The sequence below is a fragment of the Sus scrofa genome, chromosome 1, assembly GCF_054392235.1.
Source record: "Sus scrofa isolate SSC_HxYL_T2T_F1_AM1 chromosome 1, Sscrofa_HxYL_maternal_Yorkshire_Landrace_v2.0, whole genome shotgun sequence".
NCBI lineage: Eukaryota > Metazoa > Chordata > Mammalia > Artiodactyla > Suidae > Sus > Sus scrofa.
The window spans coordinates 218,016,239-218,038,198 of record NC_139383.1 but is presented as its reverse complement, the minus strand read 5'-3'; the positions used below and the strand labels follow the sequence as shown (position 1 = coordinate 218,038,198).

At 37.3% G+C, this 21,960-nt stretch overlaps 2 protein-coding genes across 3 annotated transcripts in view; one reads left to right on the top strand and one right to left on the bottom strand.

Moving 5' to 3' along the window:
• The window catches only part of TTC39B (tetratricopeptide repeat domain 39B), a 562,176-nt gene that overhangs the window by 242,729 nt on the left and 297,487 nt on the right, over window positions 1–21,960 (bottom strand). The gene's annotated exons all lie outside the window — the stretch shown is intronic.
• The window catches only part of SNAPC3 (small nuclear RNA activating complex polypeptide 3), a 39,006-nt gene that overhangs the window by 4,151 nt on the left and 12,895 nt on the right, over window positions 1–21,960 (top strand). Inside the window, exons 3-5 of one of the 2 annotated variants that reach the window (XM_001927743.6) lie at window positions 4,642–4,726; window positions 13,354–13,458; window positions 15,261–15,410. In XM_001927743.6, the coding sequence (XP_001927778.1) occupies window positions 4,642–4,726; window positions 13,354–13,458; window positions 15,261–15,410 (340 nt within the window). The remainder of the gene's footprint in view (window positions 1–4,641; window positions 4,727–13,353; window positions 13,459–15,260; window positions 15,411–21,960) is intronic. The other variant, XM_003121900.5, reaches the window with a different exon arrangement.

Sequence of the window (21,960 nt, the reverse complement as noted above, 5' to 3'; positions counted from 1 at the left end):
CTTTCCCTAAACCTTCCTTTCCTCTCCCCACCAATAACTTAAAAACATAAAAGTAAAAACACAACCAAAGTATGGCATGACCCCTTTATTATGGCATAAAACAAATAAATTTATAGCACTTTTTCTTTTCCCCAAAGGACTAATTTTATGTGTTAGGGAAAAAAAAGGTAATTGATAAGAGATTTATTCTCCATTGATACTGCTTCTCTCCTTAATCCATAGCAAGCTAAATAATTTATTTGAGTACACTTGAATTTTTTTTGATCACTGAAAAGATGGGATTTTAATTCCCAGGTATAAGAGAGAGTTGTTACAACATGGGTGCTACTAATACTTATCTTTCATCCCCAAAGCTTGAGGAACATTCTTTTTAATCCAATAGCCTATAAATAGAGTATTTAAGAACATAATCTAAGGAAAATTTCCAGAATTGGGAAGAAAACCCAAAACAACAAGTTAAAAGAGCTCACTATTTACCTGAGAAAATTAACCCAGAATTATCAACTCTTGAGGCATAGCTTAGTAAAATGATTAGATTTCAGAGAGAAAATGTATAACAAGGGGCATTAAAAATATATATAAGTACAAAGGTAACCACAGGAACAAAAATGCAAATGCCAAACTTCCCAATTTCTAAAAAATAGATAAGCAAAAAGACACATCTCATAATGAAAAAACTAGCTAATATAACAAAGTACCATATAATTAGAAAATATAACTGAGTAGTATCCCAAGGCATCAGTCTTTCTACAATCTAGTAAAAGGGGTTTAGATTTGGCTCACAAAATGAAAACCTTGCAGAGACAATAGACACATCTAAAATAAAAGTACTAAAAGTATTGGTTATTTTATGAAGTTATAAAGTTCGTATGGAATATATACAAGAATAACTAGGAAAAACTGAGGGAAAGAAAATTGTGAGTCCTTAGTAATTTTATTGTATATTAAAATATACTACAAAGTGTTTGTAATTAAAACAGTAGGTACTAGCTCATGAATAGACAATCAGACCAGTGGAATAGAAGAGAAAGGCCTGTTATATTTAAATGCATATGGAAATTTAGTATCACACTACACACAAGAATAAACCCAAAGGGATTAGAGAATGAAACATACAAGTCTTTGTATAAGAAAAGGCTTTCCAACTATGACTTCAATTCAGAGGCAGTAAAAGGAAAAGACTGGTAAAATTGATCGCACAAAAATTTTAAATTTTGCTTAACAAAAGAACACCATAAGCAAAGTCAAAAGACAGCTGCCAAACTTGGAGAGAATATAACAGTGTACCACAAAGAGCCAATAACCATTATATATAAGACCTTAAAAGTTGAGGGACAAAGACCAAAAATCCAAAGGGAAAATGGGGAAAAGATAAGAACCAATAATTCACACACACAAAAAAAAAGATCTAAAAAATGACTGAAACATATCAAAAAATGTTCATGTGTGTTAATAATTAGAAAAATGCAAGTTGAAATGATGCCTTTTTTTCTCTTGGACTGGCACAAGTTTTAAAATATGGTGCATTCTTAAAAATACACATTCTTTTGATGAGGCTGAGGGGAAGCAGCATTTTCCTGCATTCCTGATGGAAATGAAAATTGATACAACCTTTTTCTAGGGAAATTTAGTAGTACCCAAATTTACAAAATTACATAGGCACTTAATTGTTTTTTTTGTCTTTTCAGGGCCGCACCCACGGCACATGAACCTAGCCACGTTCCCAGGCTAGGGCTCCAATCTGCCTTGGAGTGAGTCACAGCCATGCCCTCTCCAACAAGACTGGATTTCAGATCAGGGGAAAGAAAAAGGAGCCTTCCTTTGGCTACTCTTTCTTAGCATAAGGGGTAGGGTACTCCTTATATTTGCTAATCCTTTGTTCTCTAGTTCTTACCTGACAATCCCTCATTCCTCCACTCCTCTGTTAAAGTTAATAATTATTCATATTAAGCTTTCTCTGTTCAAATTACTGTTTAGTTTTCTTTTCCTCCCAATTAAACTCAGACTAATAAAGAAAAGAATGTACATAAGTATCTGCTTTTTTTTGGTCTTTTTGCCATTTCTTGGGCTGATCCTGTAGCATATGGAGGTTCCCAGGCTAGGGGTCTACTAGGAGCTGTAGCCACCGGGAGCTGTGTCTGCAACCTACACCACAGCTCACGGCAACGCCAGATCCTTAACCCACTGAGCAAGGCCAGGGATCGAACCCACAACCTGATGGTTCATTAGTTGGATTCGTTAACCAGTGAGCCATGATGGGAACTCCAGTATCTGCATATTTAAACAAAAGAAATGGAGAGAATAAACCAGAACTGTAAAGATTGGTTGCCCTCTCTGGGTAGTTAGGAAAGGAGTGGAGTGGAAAGAAAGGAAGTAAGTACAGCTTAGTGGTGAGAACAAAAAGAGAATGACAGTTCTTTGGATATATATGTACTTTTTTTTGAGGGGGGGGGGGCGCATATGCAGCATGTGAAAGTTCCCAGGCTAGGGGTGGAATCGGAGCTGCAGCTGCCAGCCTATACCACAGCAATGCCAGATCCTTAACCCACTGAGCAAAGCCAGGGTTCAGCATCCTCATGGATTCTTAACCTGCTGAACCACAGTGGGAACTCATGAATGTACTTTTTATAACTCTGACTCTTAGAACCATAATAGTGTTTCACGTATCTTTTACATACCCCCAAAGTAGTCTATCAAAACTAGCCAGGATGTAGGGGGAAACCCAAAATAGAATACAAAAACTGGCAAATTGTGAATTGAATCTAATTGTGTTACAAATGAATAACAGAACAACACTGAAGAGAGTTAGTGAGAAAGATCTCATCTAAATCTGTACAAAATCACACCTTGATTCAGTGTTGTAAGGCTGCAGACAAGAACGATTAATGAGTTAGTGTTTCTCACAAGGGTGTAGCTTAGTAATTCTCAAAACATGTATTTTAAAAAACCAAATATATAAGTGAATAAAAGTTTGTAGATAATGGGAGCTGGGTTTCTCACTTATGGAGAAAAGTTATAAACAAGGAAAGGTTGAAGGCTAAAATGAATCCTGTGATTTTAGTTTGGGATTAGAAGTATCAGTATAAACTCATGGCTTAAAAAACACAACAAAAATACACAGTCACAGATATTTGTATGTGTGTGGGTTAGTACATGTGTTTATGTTGCCTACCTATGTGTATGTTTCCTACCTCTCTTCTGAGAGTCCTAGAAGCAGTGACTGTGGAAACAGTGAGAGTGCCTTGTTCTCAGATACAGGTCTTTAAATCTCTCTCCACTGAAGGAAATAGGGCTCCTAAGAGAAGTGGTTGATTCCAGGGCTGAGATATGAAAATACAGGATGAGCCCTGAGCATCTTATGGTGCCAAAAGGTAAGGAATGCTTAAAAAAAAAACAAGAAGAAGAAAAGATAAAGAACAAAAACGAGGGATTGTTGAAAGAACAGGAGCCAACTTGAAGGAGCTCCTAATGCCCAAAGCTAGAATAATTTGAGCAATAAAATAACAGTACTATTAGATTTTAACCTGTACAATAAAGTAAGTATCTATGAGTTCATAGTAATAATATAAATGACCAAATAAATAGATGGGAGAAAAGAGGTCTCCCTCTTAATAACAGCAAATAAATGTAAAAGGAGGGGAATAGAAAATCACTCTTAGGTATAAACCACTGTAAGAAATGTTGCAGACAGAATTTACTGATGAATGCTAAAATTCCTAGATGAAAGTTTGATGAGAAACAAGATCTGCATAGTTTCAAAGTATCTCCCCCAAACATTTGTCAGATACACAGAAAAAGAAAGTATCTTTCTGGTGTAGAACCCTGGCAGATAGGAACTTAATCAATGTAAACATCTCTAGGAATAAGACAATATTAATATTCTGAATCTCCTGATGATAGAATTAGAAGGACAATATCATTTTTGTGTTATTCTTGCCCAAACTGTATACACTTACTCCAATTATGAGGAAACAGCCATCAAACCCAAATTGAAGGACATTCTACAAAGTAACTGAAAGTGTAAAGATCGTGAAAGACAGAGGACTGAGGAATTGTCAAAGACTGAGGGAAAGAAGAAATAAGAAAATGTAGGAAGTTCCCTTCCTGGCTGAGCGATTAAAGAACCTAAAATGCATGAGGATGCGTGTTCAATCCCTGGCCTTGCTCAGTGCATTAAGGATCCGGCATTGCCGTGAGCTGTGGTATTGGTTGCACATGCGGCATGGATCCCAAGGGGCTGTGCCTGTGGCATAGGCCAGCAGCTACAGCTCTGGTTCGACCCCTATCCTGGGAAACTCCATGTGCCAAAAGTGCAGCTTGAAAAAGCAAAAAAAAAAAAAAAGAAAGAAAATGTACTGTGGTGTCTGCATAGGTTCCTGGGACAGAAAAAAAGGCACTAAATTAAAAGACTTGTGAAATTCAAAAAAACTTTAGTAAATAATACTGTGTTAATGTTAATTTCCTGATCTTGGTGATTCTGTGATCATGTAAGATGTTAATATAGAGAAACCCAGGTAAGAATAGGGAACTCTTTGTACTAGTTTTGCAGTGTTAAATCTAAAATTAGTTAGAAATAAAAAGTTAAAGATATCTTTGGAACCCCAGCAAAGAATGTTGAAGTTTGATTTTTCTTGTTAACAGGGTTAGAAAGAGGCTTCTGGAACATCGGAAAGAAACCATAACGATAGATCGGGTCTGCAGACAAGAAACATTTGCTTATGAGATGGTAAAAGTGTTAACTTTTCACTTTTTCCCATGAAACAAACTCTTACTAGATGTTAGTGATGACTATATGATAGCTTTATATTGGATATGCTTAGAAACAAATTAGAAAAACTTTACTGAGACTAGGAACTAGTAGGAGAAAAAGACCCATAAAATTCAAGCAATGGCACATTTTACACTCAGATCTCTGCCTTATTGTTGTTTTTACTTTTTGGTCTTGCTCTCTGTATTAGGCTAATTTCATGCTTTTACCATGCTCTTTCTGATATTTTTGTTCTGTTCCTAATTTTGATTTAACTACATTCTTTCTTAATCCATTATCTCTTAGGTAAAACCCTCAGAATAATTTAAGATGATGAATAATGAAGAATTAAGTGCTTGTAGACATGATGGGCTCATCCAGTACATATTCTTTAGAACTTACTACAAGCCAGATGCTGTTTTGGGCACTTACTAGTGCACAGGGGTATCTGTTGTCTCTCTCACTCATTTTTTAAATTGTGGTAATATTTACATAACATAAAATTTAATGTTTTAACCATTTTGTAATGTTTACTTAGTGGCATGAAGTGCATTCACAATGCTGTGTAAGCATCATTACTATTTTCAGAACTTTCTCCTCATCCCAAATAAATTCTATACCCATTAACGCTAACTCCCCATTCTCCCTTCCCCCACCCCAGGTAACCTCTGTTCTACTTTACATCTCTGTGAGTTTGCCTATTATAAATATTCCATGTAAGTGGAATCATGTAATCTTTCGTTTTTGGTCTCTGGCCTATTTTACTTAATTGTGATGTTTTCATGGTTCATTCATACTGTAGTGTGCATGAGAACGTCATTCTTTTTGTGGCTGAATATTTCATTGTGTGGATACACCACGTTTTGTTTATCCACTCATCTGTTGGATATTTGGGTTATTTCCAAATAATTCTGTTATGAACACTGTAAATAATTCAGTTATGAACATTAGTGTTCAGGTATCTGTTTGAATCAATCTTCAGCTCTTTTCACTATATGCCAAGAAGTGGAATTGCTTGATCATGGGGTTTTTTTATTTTTTTATTTTTTATTACTCAGATGAATTTATCACATCTGTAGTTGTATAATGATCATAACAATCTGATTTCACAGGATTTCCATCCCACAGCCCAAGCACATCCCCCCACCCCCCAAACTGTCTCCTCAGGAGACCATAAGTTCTTCAAAGTCTGTGAGTCAGCATCTGTTCTGCAAAGAAGTTCAGTCTGTCCTTTTTTCAGATTCCACATGTCAATGAAAGCATTTGATGTTGGTGTCTCATTGTATGGCAGACTTCACTTAGCATGATAATTTCTAGGTCCATCCATGTTGCTAAAAATGCTGGTATTTCGTTCCTTTTAATGGCTGAGTAATATTCCATTGTGTATATGTACAACAGCTTCTTGATCCACTCCTCTCTCGATGGACATTTAGGTTGTTTCCATGTCTTGGCTATTGAAAAGAGTGCTGCAATGACCATCAGAGTCCATGTGTCTTTGCGAGTCACGGTTTTTTCTGGATAGATGCCCAGGAGTGGGATTGCTGGATCAAATGGTAGTTCTATGTTTAGTTTTCTGAGGAATCTCCGTACTGCTTTCCAGAGTGGTTGCACCAATTTACAATCCCACCCACAGTGTACTAGGGTTCCTTTTTCTCCACACCCTCTCCAGCACTTATTGTTTGTAGACTTTTGGATGATGGCCATTCTGACTGATGTAAGGTGCTACCTCATCGTGGTTTTGATGTGCCTTTCTCTACTAATGAGTGATGTTGAACATCTTTTTATGTGATTTTTGGCCATCTGTATGTCTTCTTTGGAGAACTGTCTCTTTAGATCTGCCCATTTTTTGATAGGATCGTTTGTTTTTTTGATATGGATCTGCAGAAGATGTTTATAAATGTTGGAGATTAATCCCTTGTCAGTTGAATCACTTGCAAAGATTTTCTCCCATTCTGTGGGTTGTCTTTTTGTGTTGTTTAGGGTTTCCTTTGCTGTGCAGAAACTTTGAAGTTTGAGTAGGTCCCATTTGTTTATTTTTGTTTTTATTGTCAATACTCTAAGAGGTAGATCTGAGAAGATGTTGCTGTTGTTTGTGTCAGAGAGTGTTTGGCCTATGTTTTCCTCTAAGAGTTTTATAGTGTCTGGTCTTTTATCTAGGTCTTTAATCCATTTGGAGTTTATTTTTGTGTATGGTGTTAGGGAGTGTTCTCATTTCATTCTTTTCCATGTGACTGTCCAGTTTTCCCAGCACCACTTACTGAAGGGTCTGTCCTTTCTCCATTGTATATTCTTGCCTCCTTTGTCATAGATGAGTTGGCTGTAGGTGCATGGGTTTAATTCTGCACTTTCTATCCTGTTCCACTGATGTATATGTCTGTCTTTGTGCCAGTACCATATGGTTTTGATGATTGTTGCTTTGTAGTATAGTCTGAAGCCAGGGAGCCTGATTCCTTCTGCTCTGTTTTTCTTTTTCAGGATGTCTTTGGCTCTTCTGGGTCTTTTGTGTTTCCAAACAAAGTTTAAACTATTTTGTTCAAGTTCTGTGAAAAATGTCCTTGGTAATTTGATAGGGATTGCATTGAATGTGTAGATTGCCTTAGGTAGTATAGTCATTTTGATAATATTGATTCTTCCAGTCCACAAGCATGGTATATCTTTAATCTATTTGTGTCATCTTTGATTTCTTTCATCAGTGTCTTATAGTTTTCAGAGGACAGGTCTTTTGTCTCTTTAGGTAGGTTTACTCCTAGGTATTTTATTCTTTTGGTTGCAATGTTAAATTGATTGTGTTTTAATTCTAGATTTAATGTTTTGGGGAACTGCCAAACTGTTTTCCACTGGGGCTGCATTACTTTATATTCCTTCCAGCAATGAGGGAAAATTCCAATTTCTCCACATTCCTGTCAACACTTACTGTTTCCTGAGCTTTGATAATAGCCCTCCTAATGGGTGTGAAGTATTTATTACAGTTTTGATTTGCATTCCTCTAACGATTTTTTGATGTTGGGCACCTTTTCATTTGCTTTTTGGCCACTCGTATTTCTTCTTTGGAGAAGTGTCTCTTCAAGTCCTTTGAGTCCTTAGCCTGTATTCAAATTAGCTTGTCTCTTTGTTTTGAAGTTGCAAGAGTTCTTTGTATATTCTGGATATTAGAACCTTACCATATGTATGATTTTAAAAATACTTTCTTTAATTATGTGGATTGTCTTTTCACTCTCTTGATTGTTGATGGTCAAAAGTTTTAAAATTTTATAAAATTCAGTGTGGTTTTCTCTTTTGTTACCTATACTTTTTGTGTAATAGTGAAGAAACAAACAGAAGTTCACTGTCATGAGATTTTAATTTCACCCTATGTTTTCTTACAAGATTTTTATAGTTTTGGCTCTTAGTTTCAGTTGTTGATCCATTTTGAGTTAATTTTTATGCGTGGTATAAAAAAGGTTCAGCTTCATTCTTTTGCATGTGTATATTCAGTTTTTCCAGTACTCAAGACTGTCCTTTCCCTGTTGAGTGGTCTTAGTACCTTTGTTAAAAGTCAGTTAACCATAGATAAGGTTTATTTCTGAGTTCTTTATTTTATTGGTCTCTGTCTGTCCTTATCCTGGTACCATATTGTTTTGATTACTGTGGCTTTGTGGTCATTTTTGAAATTTGGAGATATTACTCTTCCAGTTTTATTCTTGAAAGATTGTTTTTGTTATTCATGGTCTCTTGAAATTTCAAATGATTTTAGGATAAGTTTTTCTATTTCTGCAATAACAACAAGAAAAGCACTGAGATTTTGATAGAGATTACCTCAGATCTTTATGTTTTGGATAGTATTATCACCTTAATGATATTAAGTCTTCCAATCCATGAACAAAAGATGTCTTTCAGCTTATTTAAATTTGTCTTTAATTTTGTTCAGTGTTTTGTAGGGTTTTTTTTTTTTTTTTTTTTTTTTTTTGGTGTGTCTATGTCTTTCATCTCCTTTATTAAATTTATTACTAAGTATTTTGTTCTTTCCATGCTGTTTTAAATGGAATTGTTTTCTTAATATTCTTTTCAAATTGTTCATTGCTCCTGTAGAGAAATACAGCTGAATTTTGTGTGTTGATTTTATATCCTGCAACTTTGCTAAGTTTGTTTATTAGCTCTAACAGTATTTTTTGGTGTGTGTGGATTCTTCAGGATTTTGTACATAGAAGATCATGTATGTCATTATCTCTTTTCTAATTTGGATGCTTGCCTGCTCTGTCTTCCTTCCTTTTTTTTCCTCCTAATTTCTGTGGCTAGATTTCTAGTACTGTGTTGAATAGAAGCAGCAAAAGTATACATCATTATCAGTCTTTCACCACTGAATATTAGTTTTGCTGTGGATTTTTCATATATGACCTTTATCATGTTGAGGAAATTCCCTTTGTTTTCTGTTTTATTTAATGTTTAGTGTTGGATTCATTTCCACTGCACCACAATGGGAACTCCCTTGCGATTTCTTCATTTACCCATTGTTTGTTTACAGATATGCTATTTAACTTCCACATGGAATTTTTCTGTTTCCCTCCTTCTGTTGATTTCTAGTTTCATTCCATTGTGATCAAAAAAAGATACTATTTTATCATTTCAGTCCTTTAAAATATATTAAGATTTGGTGGTCTAGTCTGAAGAATGGTCCATGTTCCCTTAAAAAGAATGTATATTCTGCTGATGTTGGTTAGAGTGTTCTGCATGTGTCTGTTAGGCCTATTTGGTATTCGGTTTCTACTCTTCAAGTTTTCTCCTTTTCCTCCCCTCACCCCCCTTCTTCCTTTTCTTTGTTTTTATAGCCACAGCTGTGGCATATGGAAGTCCCCAGCCAGGAATTGAATCCAAGCCATAGCTGCAGCAACGCCAGATCCTTTAACCTACTGCACCAGGCCAGAGATTGAACCTGCACCACAGCAGAAACACCTCAAGTCTTTTTTATCTCTGTAATAGATTATTGAAATCATTATTGAAAGTGGGTTATTGACATCTCCAAGCATTATTGTAGAACCATCTGTTTTCCCTTCAATTCTGTCGATTTTTGCTTCACAGATTATGAAGTTCTGTTGTTAATAATTTTTGTATCTTCTTGCTGGATTGTAACATTTGTGAATGCATAATATCTTTCTTTGTTTCTTATAATCTTTTTTGACTTAAAGTCTATTTCTGACGGTAATATAGATACCTTAGCTTTCTTTTGGTTACTATTTGTACAGAATATCTTTTTTCATCCTTTTACTTAAAATCTCTTTATGTCTTCATATCTAAAGTGATTCTGTTGTAGAGGGTGCATAGATCAAGTTTTTTTTATCCAATCTGCCAATCTTCTATCTTTTTTTTTTTTCTGTTTGTGCTTGTTGCATGCTGAAGTTCCCAGGCCAGTGATTGAACCTGAGCCAAAGCAGTAGCCCAGGCCACAGTGGTGACAATGTGAAGTCATTAACCCCCAGGCCCCCAGGGAACTCCTCTCCTACCTTTTTAATAGGAGAGTTTAGTCTTTCTTTTTTTTTTTTTTTTTTTTTTTTTTTTGTCTTTTGTCCTTTTAGGGCCAGACCCATGGCATATAGAGGTTACCAGGATAGGGGTCTAATTGGAGCTGTTGCTTCTGGCCACAGCCACTGCCACAGCAAGCCAGGTCTGAGTCTCATCTGCGACCTACACCACAGCTCACGGCAACACCAGATCCTTAACCCACTGAGAAAGGCCAAGCATCGAACCCGCAACCCCATGATTCCTAGTTGGACTCGTTTCCACCACACCACAACGGGAACTCCCCTGTTGTTTGTTTCTGTATTTACTTCTGTTATATATGTTTTTTGCTCTTCAGTTCATCCATTACTACCTATTTTTGTGGTGTATCCCTTTGATTCCCTTCTTTTTTCCTTCTACATGTGCTCTACTTATTTTCTTAGTGGTTACCTTGGGGATTACAATTAACTTCTTAAATTTATAACAGTCTAGTTCTAGTAATACCCACGTTTTCATTAGTACACGTATACTTTTCTATATATATATATCCATCTCTCCCCCTTGTATTGTTATTGTCACAGGTTATATCTTTATGTATTGTCTGTTAACATAATTTATAAATATTGTTATAGGCATTTGCTTTTGAAATAACATAGGGAAAAAAGTTACAAACCAAAATTGCAGTAATCTTGAGTTTCTAATTTCCTTATGTCATTGTCTTTACCAGTGTTCCTTATTTCTTCTTATAGATTCAAGTTACTGTCTAGTGTCTTAATTTCAGCCTGAAGAATTCTCTTTAGCATTTCTTATAGGGGAAGCCTACTGGTAATGAACTCCTTCAGCTTTTGTTTATTTGAAAATGGCTTAATTTCTCCTTTTTTCCTGAAAGATAGTTTTGCAGGGTGTATAAATTCTTGCTTGACAGTTTTATCTTTCAAGACTTAAATATGTCATACCATTGCCTTCTTGTCTCCATGGTTACTAATGAGAAATAAGCTTTTAATCTTACTGAGGAACCTGATTTTCTTTAGTCCTTTGAGTATGGCTTCTTTTAGCTCATTGAGTGCACTGAAGATAGTTGGTTTTAACATCTTTGGATAGTATTTTCCATGTTTGGGCTTCCTCAACAGTGTTTTTTGTCAAATTCTTTTTTTTTTTTTTATGAGTAGGTCATCTTTTCCTATTTCTTTGTGCGTTTTGTAAGTTTTTTTGAGAACTAGACATTCTGAGCATGTATTTTACTTGTTAAGGGCTAGAGCTGTTTGTGACTTTTCCAAACAATTTTTCCAATGCCTGTATTCCTTGTTGTTTTCAGGCATACTTTATTTTATCTCACTTTACTCTATTTTGCATATACTGTATCTTTTTACACAGTGAAGATTTGTGGCAACCCTGTGTTAAGCAAGTTTCCAACATCTGTTCACTTGGTGTCTCTGTCATATTTTGGTAATTCTCACAATATTTCTGACTTTTTCATTATTTTTGTATTTATTAAGGTGATCTATGATCAGTAATGATTAATGTTACTACTACAGCTCATTGAAGGTTCAGAAGATAGTTAGCATTTTTTTTCTTTACTGGTAAAGTATTTTTTTTTTATTTTATTTTATTGAAGTGGAGTTGATTTACAATGTTGTATTAATTTCTGCTATACAGCAAAGTGGTTCAGTTAATACATATATATATATATATATATATATATTCTTTTTCATATTCTTTTCCATTATGGTTTATCACAGGATATTGAATATAGTTATCATGTGCTATACAGTAGGACCTTATGATTTACCCATCCAATATAAGCAATAAAGTATTTTTAATTACTGTTTGTACATTTTTTTAGGCATAATTCTATTGCCGACTTAGTAGATTACAGCATAGTATAAACATAACTTTTGTGTACATTGGGAAAACAGAAAATTCATGTGACTCATTTTATTGCGATATTTGTCATTGTGTTAGTCTGGAGCTGAATCCATCCCAAGGTATGCTCGTATGCTCACTGATATTTCTGTTTCATTATCTGGGTGGTCAGCCAGTGACCTGACCAAGATTTCCTTAAATGTCTGACTCCACAAAGGGTCTTCTGTCTAAGTTTTCTAATAGATCCTGCTAGGGGAAGCCACTGCTGGTAGGAGCACTTAAACCAAGGTAGTATTTACACCAGGCTCTCAGGTCGTTGCCGGAGCAACCAGAGCACGCTATCCCCATATTTTGGAGAAGAAGATCCCCACTGCATGTCCTGGCATCAGCCACTTGTTCCAGGACCACAGGCTGCTATCCCCACATCTGCAGCAGGGCTAAAGAACCGGGCACGGTAGTTGGTTTATACCTTCTGCTTCCCTAGGAAAGATCAGCAGCTTATCCCTTAATTAGGCACTCACTGGTCAATATAAGTGTCTGATCAGGCTCCAGAGTGCCAACATAATTGATTCCATTCTTTTTCCATTGTGATGGTTGCTTTGGTAGAGGAACCAATCCCTAGAGCTTCCTACTCTGCCGTTTTACGTGATGTCACTCCCACCTATTTTTAAAACATCAATGCACCTTTACTTCTTTACCAGTCCACCCTGGTGGCCCCTATTTCATGGTTATTCAGCACATATAAAAGCGAGTGTGATGCTGTGACATATTAAAGATATGACGGTATAGTTAAAAATCAAGGGTTTTAGAGTCAAACAGATCTATATTTACATTCTGACTCTCTGATTTTCCTTGAGTAAATTGGTCAACCTGAGCTTCATCTGTCAAATAGCTGTCATGGCAATACAAGAGGAGGTATGTAAGAGTGTCAGTAACTTGTAAATGCCAATGTTGTACCGACATTAGGTGATAATCCTATTTTGTCATCAGTTGCTGAGCAGTTAGTGCCAGACATCTTAATAGATGCTTTATGTATACATTTCCAACAACCGTTCTGTAAAATAAGTATTTTCTGGTTTTTTGTTTGTTTATTTGTTTACAGATGGTGAAACCAAAGTTTAGAGAGGTTTTAACGGTCTTCCTGAAGTAAAATTAGGAATCAGACCTAGGGCTCACTCAGGCTTTTGCTTATAGCCATTGTTCTATACTGCCTCTGAGCTGGGTCACAGTGGCTGATTTTAAGGTCTCTGTTAATTTGCTTCCTTCTTCAGGAATCACATGCCATGGGGAAAAAGCCTGAAAATCCAGCAGACATGATTGAAGAAGGAGAACTTATCCTATCTGTGAATATCTTGTACCCTGTTATATTTCATAAGGTCAGTGGTAAAGCCTTTTGGACTTCACATATTATGATTGTCTTTTGTCAGAGTTGAATTATTTGAAGTTGAATTATTTGACCTTAGGGTTCAAAATAAATGCAGGCATATGCTGTCTTATCTGACATTCTGTCTGTATTCTTGGGTTCTTTGTTTTATAAGGAATATCGTAAATAAGGTTAAATTTCAAGTGATCTCTTGAGTAGTAGGATTAGAGTATTGGAATATAATATACCTGATTTCTATACTAGTAGCAACTGAAAGTATACAAATCCATAGTGATTCTGATTATATGAATTCATGAGGGTTTTTGGCAGAAAAACTGGCAAAGAAGGGGGGTATTTTTTGTTCACTAGTTCAGAATTCTTGGGAGTTATTGAACTAAGGTCAGCTCTTCTTAGATGAAATTGCAGAAAGTTAACAGGTCAGGGGTATCCAGGAATTTCTTAGGGGCCTCTAATAAAAAGAACTCTATCCCCAGCCCAGAGTGTATATATTCTTGATTCCTCAAATAGATGTATCATAAACTTTGATAAGGTTTAATTGAAATTTGCTGCACGTAAATTGTACTTATGGTTAAATAGGCTTTTATGAATCATCTGGGATATAGTTAGTACTAATTATGTTGTTTGATTATGATGTCAAATTATTAAAGAAAACAAAGGAAAACTAAACCTCTGGGTTTATAACATGAAGGTAGTGTATACATTGCTTGACCTCTAGAGGTAACTTCCAGGAGAATTATGTTCAATTATAATTTATTAAATTTATAATTTAATTATATATAACTATATTCCAAAGGCTTTTTTTTGCTGACATCACTTTAGTAGCATATTGGTTTTAAACTGTAGCTTAAACTAAAAAAGTTTTATTGCTGGGCATATTAGTCCATTCTGGCTGCTATAACAAAATAGCATGGACTAGGTGCCTTATAAACAACAGAAATTTGTTTCTCACAGTTCTGGAGACTGTAAATCTAAGATCAGAGTGGCAGCATGGTCCAGTGAGAGTCCGCTTCCAAGTCACAGACTTCTTTTTTACTAAAGCACCCTCCTGTTCATGAGGATTCTACCCTGATGACCTAATCGGTCTCAAAGGCCCTACCTGCTAACACCATCACATTGAGCCTTCAGATTCCAGCATGTGAATTTTGGGCAAACATAAGCAGTCAGACTATAGCACCAAGTGTCTCAATTGTACTCCTGGGATTTTAATTTATAGAGATTACTGATGCTAGCACTAGAGGCCACTGCCATTGAAAGAAGATTTTTATTATTTGCACTTCCTCAGGGGAGGAGGTATGCTATGCCATTGCGGGCCACAGGAGAAGCACTAGTATCAGTCTGGAAACAGAAAAGATAAAGGAAGAGACATAGGCCATTGCCCTTTGGGGGGTTTCAGCAGGAATATCAAAGCAGGGCAGAGTAAACAGTTTAGGATTGGCTGGCTTGAACAATTCCACTGGGCTCTGGGGTATAGTGCTGTCCCTAGTTGTCTGGTACCGGGCTCCAATTGATTCAGGACAGAGAAAATACTGGCTTGGTATACTAGAGTTAGAGAAAGGAGATAGTTTCACAGTGGGGCTCTGAATTACAGAGGAGATGGTAAACAACTTTGGTGATTAGTTTGGCCCTAAAATTGATAGATGCTGAGTAGACTAATGGCAGAATGTAAGAAAACGCAGGACACCATGTTATGGAAATAATTTACATTAAAAAAACTTAATTTAGATCTGGTCATGACAGATCTATAGTTTAGCTGCTTTGTCTCTAAGTGAACACTGATTTATTTACTGACTTTAGCACAAAGAACACAAACCATACCAGACGATACTGGTACTGGGCAGTCAGAAGCTCACGGAACTAAGAGATGCAATTTGCTGTGTTAGTGACCTCCAGATTGGTGGGGAATTCAGCAACACTCCTGATCAAGCACCTGAACACATCAGCAAAGTAAGGTGATTTTTTTTTTCTCTAACCCCCATAAAACAAAAGGAAATAATAATAAGCTAAGGAAATAGTGATTACTCTAGCAGACTCACAGACTTTCCAGTAAATGTTTTTTTCTTGTATGCCATTCAATCATGCCGATCTCTTTTCTTTATCATCAAGACCTTTTCAAAGATTGGTCTGTAGTTGGTTTTGATTTCTTCATCTCCCATTTATTTTGCAATCATTCTTCATATACTCTTCTTTTTAGGGTCATAGGACCACCTAATTGTCTAACCAATAGGTCTCTTTTCCACGTTCATACAACTTGACCTCACTATAGTATTGAACTTGACTCTTCACTCTCTTTTCTTGAAACCCCATATGAGTTTGTCTGTCATATAACTGCTCCCAGCAAAGGGTTTGGGGTCTTCCCCGAGAGCATCAGTGCCCATAGAACAAGCTGCCAGTCCAAGGACCAAAGCAAAGGGATATAGCATCTGATGTTGGTCCTTGCTGGTGTTTCCCAGGGTTTTGCTCTTAAAAGGGCAGAGAAACCCTATATTCCCATTGGATCAGGATGGAGAGGAGCAAAACTGTGGCTACTCACAGTTTTCAGAAGGGATTGCTCACCCAATAAAATAGTAGGGCCTTGATCCTTCCGAATTTCATCATAGACCAAGCTTGACCTAATTCTTTTACTTGGCACAACTCTGACGGAAGACCTCGGCTTTATTGACATGCTGAAGAGGTGCAGCATCTCCTGCAGAAGAAGATGTTTGGAACAACTAGAATGGAGATAGAGTTTGGACCAGAACCATCACAATCTCTTTTTTTTTTTTTTTTTTCGCTCTTCCTTTTAACACCAGCCAGCCAAATAAATGTTGTTATAACTTAGGTTTCATCTTAGTTCTTATTCTAAATTCTTTTCCTGGGCTTCCCCCACCCCTAGCCCCACCCCCAATTTTCATGTGTTTAAGTATACTCCAATCTTTGTAAATCTTTTTCCCTGACCATATTCTCTCTTGGTTTCCAAACTCATTATTTTGAAGTGCCTACAGGACATTCTCACTTAGCTTCAATGCTGCGTAGCATTTTCACCACCTCTCTGTAGTTAGTACACTGACAGTTTTCAAGGTAACTGTTTTATTCCTTCTGAAACTGCCAACATGTTTTCCTCTTGGCTTACCTACAGCTGAAAACTTTGCTATTTATTTCACTGACAAAATACAGTTACCAGAAAAGAATTTTCCATCCTTTCTTTCCCACATTTATCCGTCTGCCTGCTTAGTCTGCCTTCCCACCTGTTAGCATAGATGGACTCAACTAAATAGATGCTGCTATCAAACACCAAGCTATGTGTCTACTGCATTCCACCCCCAATTGCATAACCAAGGACTATATCATCAGTTTTGTTTTGTTTTTTTCCCATTCTTTTGACTCTCCCATGTGTACACAGATGGGCTGTAATATCTCCCATCCTAAAGCATTTTCTTGACTATGTATCTTTTCCTAGCTATGACTTCATCTTTCTGTTTTCTTCTCAGTAAACTGACTCAAGAGTTAATAAGAGTAAAATTTAATAGGAGTTAATAACAGTACCTTGATTTATTATTTTTTTCTCCCCCTACTTTCTCTTACACTCATTCTTGTTCTTCACCACTCCACCAAAATCATTTTTATCGATGAACTAAATCACCATAGATTTAGGTCTCATCTTATTTGACCTTTCATCAGCACATGACACAACTGAATATTTCTTCCTTCTTAAAAGACTTTCTTTACTTGGCTTTTAAGATGTTTCACCCACTTGATTTTCTTCCTGTCTGACTGACTTTTAATTCCTCTACTGGATGCTTTTCATCCTCCTGACTTGTGAATGTTATTAAGCCCTATGAATCAATGCTCAGAACTCTCCTCTTATATACTCCTAGGTGATCTCATCCAGACTCACATCTCCGGTCCCAGCATTTCCTCTGAACTCCAGACTTCATTGCCAACTGCCTCCTTGACAATTACCAACTGTCTAGTAGCCATTTCAAACTGCATATGTTCAAAAAGACTCTGGTTTTCTCTTCCCCCTCAAATCTATACCTTCCCCAGTGTTCCCATTTCAGTAAATATGCTCATTTTACACCTGGTTTCTTCCTTCCTTCCTTCCTTCCTTCCTTCCTTCCTTCCTTCCCTCCCTCCCACTGAGCAAGGCCAGGAATCGAACCCGCAACCTCTTGGTTCCTAGTCCGATTCATTTCTGCTACACCACAATGGGAACTCCTACACCTGGTTTCTTAAGCTAAAAACCTTGGAATTTTCTTTGCCCTCCTTTTATTCCATGTTGAAGGCATCAGCAAGTGCAGTGACTGTACTTTCAAATTATATTTAAGATCTGCTCCTTCACATGTACCAGGCTGGTTAAACCACCATCATCTCTTGCCTGGACTCTGCAGTAGCCTAGTGACCATTCATCCTGCCCTCCTTCCACACTTCCTTACCAGCCAAAATGGTATTTTTTAAGTATCAGTCACATCCTGTGGCTTTTCAGCTCAAAAGTCTCTAAAGGCTTCCTCTTATTTCTAAAGTAAAATACAAAATCATTAATTGTGGTCCATTTATCTGGTCCTGTTTGCCTCCCAGCTTCTTATTCCTAACACCTTCTCTATCACTTGTCCGCCTTTGAACCACTTGCCATTCTTGCTGTTTCTTTCAGGTGTTGCCTCAACAAAGAGGTCTTTGCCCACATTAGTATTCCCTTCCCCTCCCTCCATCCATCTGATGAATTGAGTTCATATTCATATTCCAAACTCAGCTCAAAACTCACTTATTTCATGAGATTCGTCTTTTTTTTTTTTTTTTTTTTTTTTTTTTTTTTTGTCTTTTTGGGGCTACACCCACAGCATATGGAGATTCCTAGGCTAGCAGTTCTCAGAGCTACAGCTGCCAGCCTACACCACAGCCACAGTAACTCGGGATCTGCTGAGCCATGATGGGAATTCCTCCATGAGTTTCTTCTTGACCCTCCGCTGTGCCCCTCTGGGACCATTTCACTTTTCCTTTTATAGTGCTTTATAAGAATGTATGGATACTTTTTGATATGTCATGCCCCCCACAAGGCTGGCTGTGCTCTAGTCTTTTTGGTGATCAGCATGGAGACCAGCATCATGACTCACATGACTTAAGTAACAGTAGATTTTACTTAAATGGTTTTAAGATACTTGGATTCTTCAGGTTTGCAAGCTTGATGCTCTTGGAGGCAAACATTAAAGAGAGGCAAGTGGAATCTCAAGGCTGTATACATACCGGGGAATAGGAGGTTTATATCTTTTCTTTTAAGAGAAGTAATCTTCTACCAGGTTTCTCCACCCTACCAGGGTTGGGGGGGTGGTTGTGATCTCGGAATCAGTCTTAGCTCCTGAAACCCTGAAAAGTGTTTTTAACCAGACTTGCTTAGTTTATTGTGTTTGTACATCAGTGCTCATGCCTTCAACAGCTTCCTAAGCAAGGGATTTAAATGACCCATAGTCATTTAAACTATTTACACATCTGCTGTTACAATTGTTTCTGCCACTTCTACTTATTAAAATTATATCCTCTGATTATTTAGCACTCATGTACCAGTTGTATGGTACAGTAGTTCATAGTACACTATCTTTGGAAAAGAATTTTCACCATTTTACAGGTAAGAAAAAGATGGATCAAAGCATTTTCATGTGGAGACTGCGTTTGGTAATTAGTGATGCAGGCTGGATTTAGACCCTCGCCAACTTGCCGTCAAAGCCGAGTGTTCCTTCTTTGCCATGTTGGCGCCATGCCTGGCTTTAGACATCTTTCCCTACCCTTTTGTTTACTTGTTGAACAGGCACTGAGTGAAAACTTGAGCTGTGCTGTGATTGACGGCAAGATTCTAATACATAGACTTTATCGAATTTTTGCCTGTCGAGGGACCTGTTTCATTTGCTTCCTTGTTCTCCAGCTATGTTTTAGGATGTTGAACTTATATAATTAAGTGGAATTTTCCTGATGCTAATAATCATGTGGCCTGTGGAAAGAATTTTATTTCATTGATTGGTATTTGTATTTTATGATGGTGTTTTCTTTAAAGCACCTTTTTTTTTGCCTTGAAAAGTTTTAAACATGCACACAAGAAAAAGAATAGTATAATGAGTCCTTATGTACCCATTACCCACTTTCAACAGTTCTCAGCATTTTGCCAGAATTAGTTCATCTATTTACCCCCTGCCATTGTTACACCCAACAAATTGAAAATAAGTCCTTCAGTTATAATGGGTTTTTTTGACAGGGAGATATTTGGCATGTATGCCACTAGTAATCATGGAACAAATTAATGGATTGCAGCTCTTGTAGCTAAGGAAGTGAGACTCTTATTCCAGCCAATAACAAGAGATTAATAAAATACTTTGATTAATTTGGTGTGTGAGATGACAAGAATTGGGCCAATGTATTTAAATCCCTTTTAAAAGCCATGTCTGAAATGTAATATGTTTTGCTATTTTTTTTTGGACTATAATAGTTATGCTCTGGCTTTTTATTTCTTTTTTTTGTTTGTTTTTTTAATGGTCCTTCCTCGTCTTTTTAGGGCCACACTAGTGGCATATGGAAGTTCCTAGGCTAGGGGTTGAATCATAGCTATAGCTGCTGGCCTACACAACAACCATAACAACCTGGGACCCCATCAGGGCATTCCCTTCATGGCTTCTCACACCATTTTTTCCATTTTCCCTCCTTTGAACTTGGTCGGCTCAACTGACAAAGCAGGAAAACTACTTAGTGAGGATCTCTGGTTACCACTGAGAATGAAAATTAGCTGGTAATGAGATTACTTATATCTTCTTTCCATTTATATAATAAGGAAACTATTTTTGTTCTTTTAGAGTTCCCCTTCTAATTATTATGTCAGAGGTTTTAAGTTGCCTAAATAACTTATAGATGAAGTTATATATGAACTTTTTTTTTTTGGATTGTTTGTTTTTTGGCTGTGCTTACAGCCTATGGAAGTTCCGGGCCAGGGATTGAACTTGTGCCACAGCAGTGACCCAAGCTGCTGCAGTGACAACACCAGATCTTTAACCCGCTACACCACAAGAGAACTATTGAACATATTTTTATATACACTAAACTTCTTTTGTTTCCAAAATAAGGTAGTGATTCTTCTAGAATCTTTATTTTGGACCCTAGCTTACCCCTTTGAGGTAAGTGGCATAGTAAGTGGCACATTTTGTGTTACAGCCACCAGGCATGGCATTATAGTACATTATATCTTTATATGTCTGCAACCACTTGGGAAGAGGGTATTAGCTTTACTGATTTTACACGAGGAAACAGAGAATCAAGAGATTCAGTGAGTAGTCCAAGAAGAAACAGCACAGCTGATCTTAGAAGGGGGTCTGATACCAGTGCCAGGTGATCTGTAAATAGGGGAATGAAAGAAAAATCAGGGCATTCCCTTCATGGCTCAGCGGTTAACGAACCCGACAAGGATCCATGAGGATATGGGTTCGATCCTTGGCCTTGCCGTAAGCTGTGGTATAGGTCACAGACTCAGCTCAGATCACACATTGCTGTGGCTATGGCCGGCAGCTACAGCTCCAACTCAGTCCCTAGCCTGGGAACTTCATATGCCACGGGTGCAGCCCTAAAAAGCAAAAGCAGGAGTTCCCATCGTGGTGCAGTGGTTAACGAATCTGACTAGGAACCATGAGGTTGCGGGTTCGATCCCTGCCCTTGCTCAGTGGGCTAACGATCCAGCGTTGCCGTGAGCTGTGGTGTAGGTTGCAGATGCGGCTTGGATCCCACGTTGCTGTGGCTCTGGCGTAGGCCGGTGGCTACAGCTCCCATTCTACCCCTAGCCGGGGAACCTCCATATGCCGCGGGAGCGGCCCAAGAAATAAGCAACAATAACAACAACAACAATAACAAAAAAGACAAAAGACAAAAAAAAAAAAAAAAAAAAAAAAAAAAGCAAAAGCAAAAAAAAAAGAAAAGAAAAAGAAAAATCAAAGTTTCAAAGAAGTGGGATAGAAATTAGGCTATCTTGGGAGTTCCCATCGTGGCTCAGTGGTTAAGGAATCCAACTAGGAACCATGAGGTTGTGGGTTCAATCCCTGGCTTTGCTCAGTGGATTAAGGATCCAGCGTTGCCATGAGCTGTGGTGTAGGTCACAGATGTGGCTTGGATTCCGCGTCGCTGTGGCTTAGGCCGGCAGCTACAGCTCCTATTAGACCCCTAGCCTGGGAACCTCCATATGCCTTGGGTGCAGTCCTAGAAAAGACCAAAAAAAAAAGAGAGAAATTAGGGTATCTTAGGATAAAATTATTTTAATGCCTGAAGCTTATACATCTTTCATAGTTCATAGACTGCTTTTGATTTTTTGGTTATCACCATAATTGAATGATAATATGGTAGATACTATTCTCATTATACAGGTCAGGAAACTTAGGTCTGAGAAGGAAGTATAGATTAAGCAAAAAGACACACATCTTCTGACCCTCACCAAGGGCCTAATTCTGAGCAAATGGTGAAGGAATTGTCTAACAGAATCCATAAGGTTCTCAGTGCT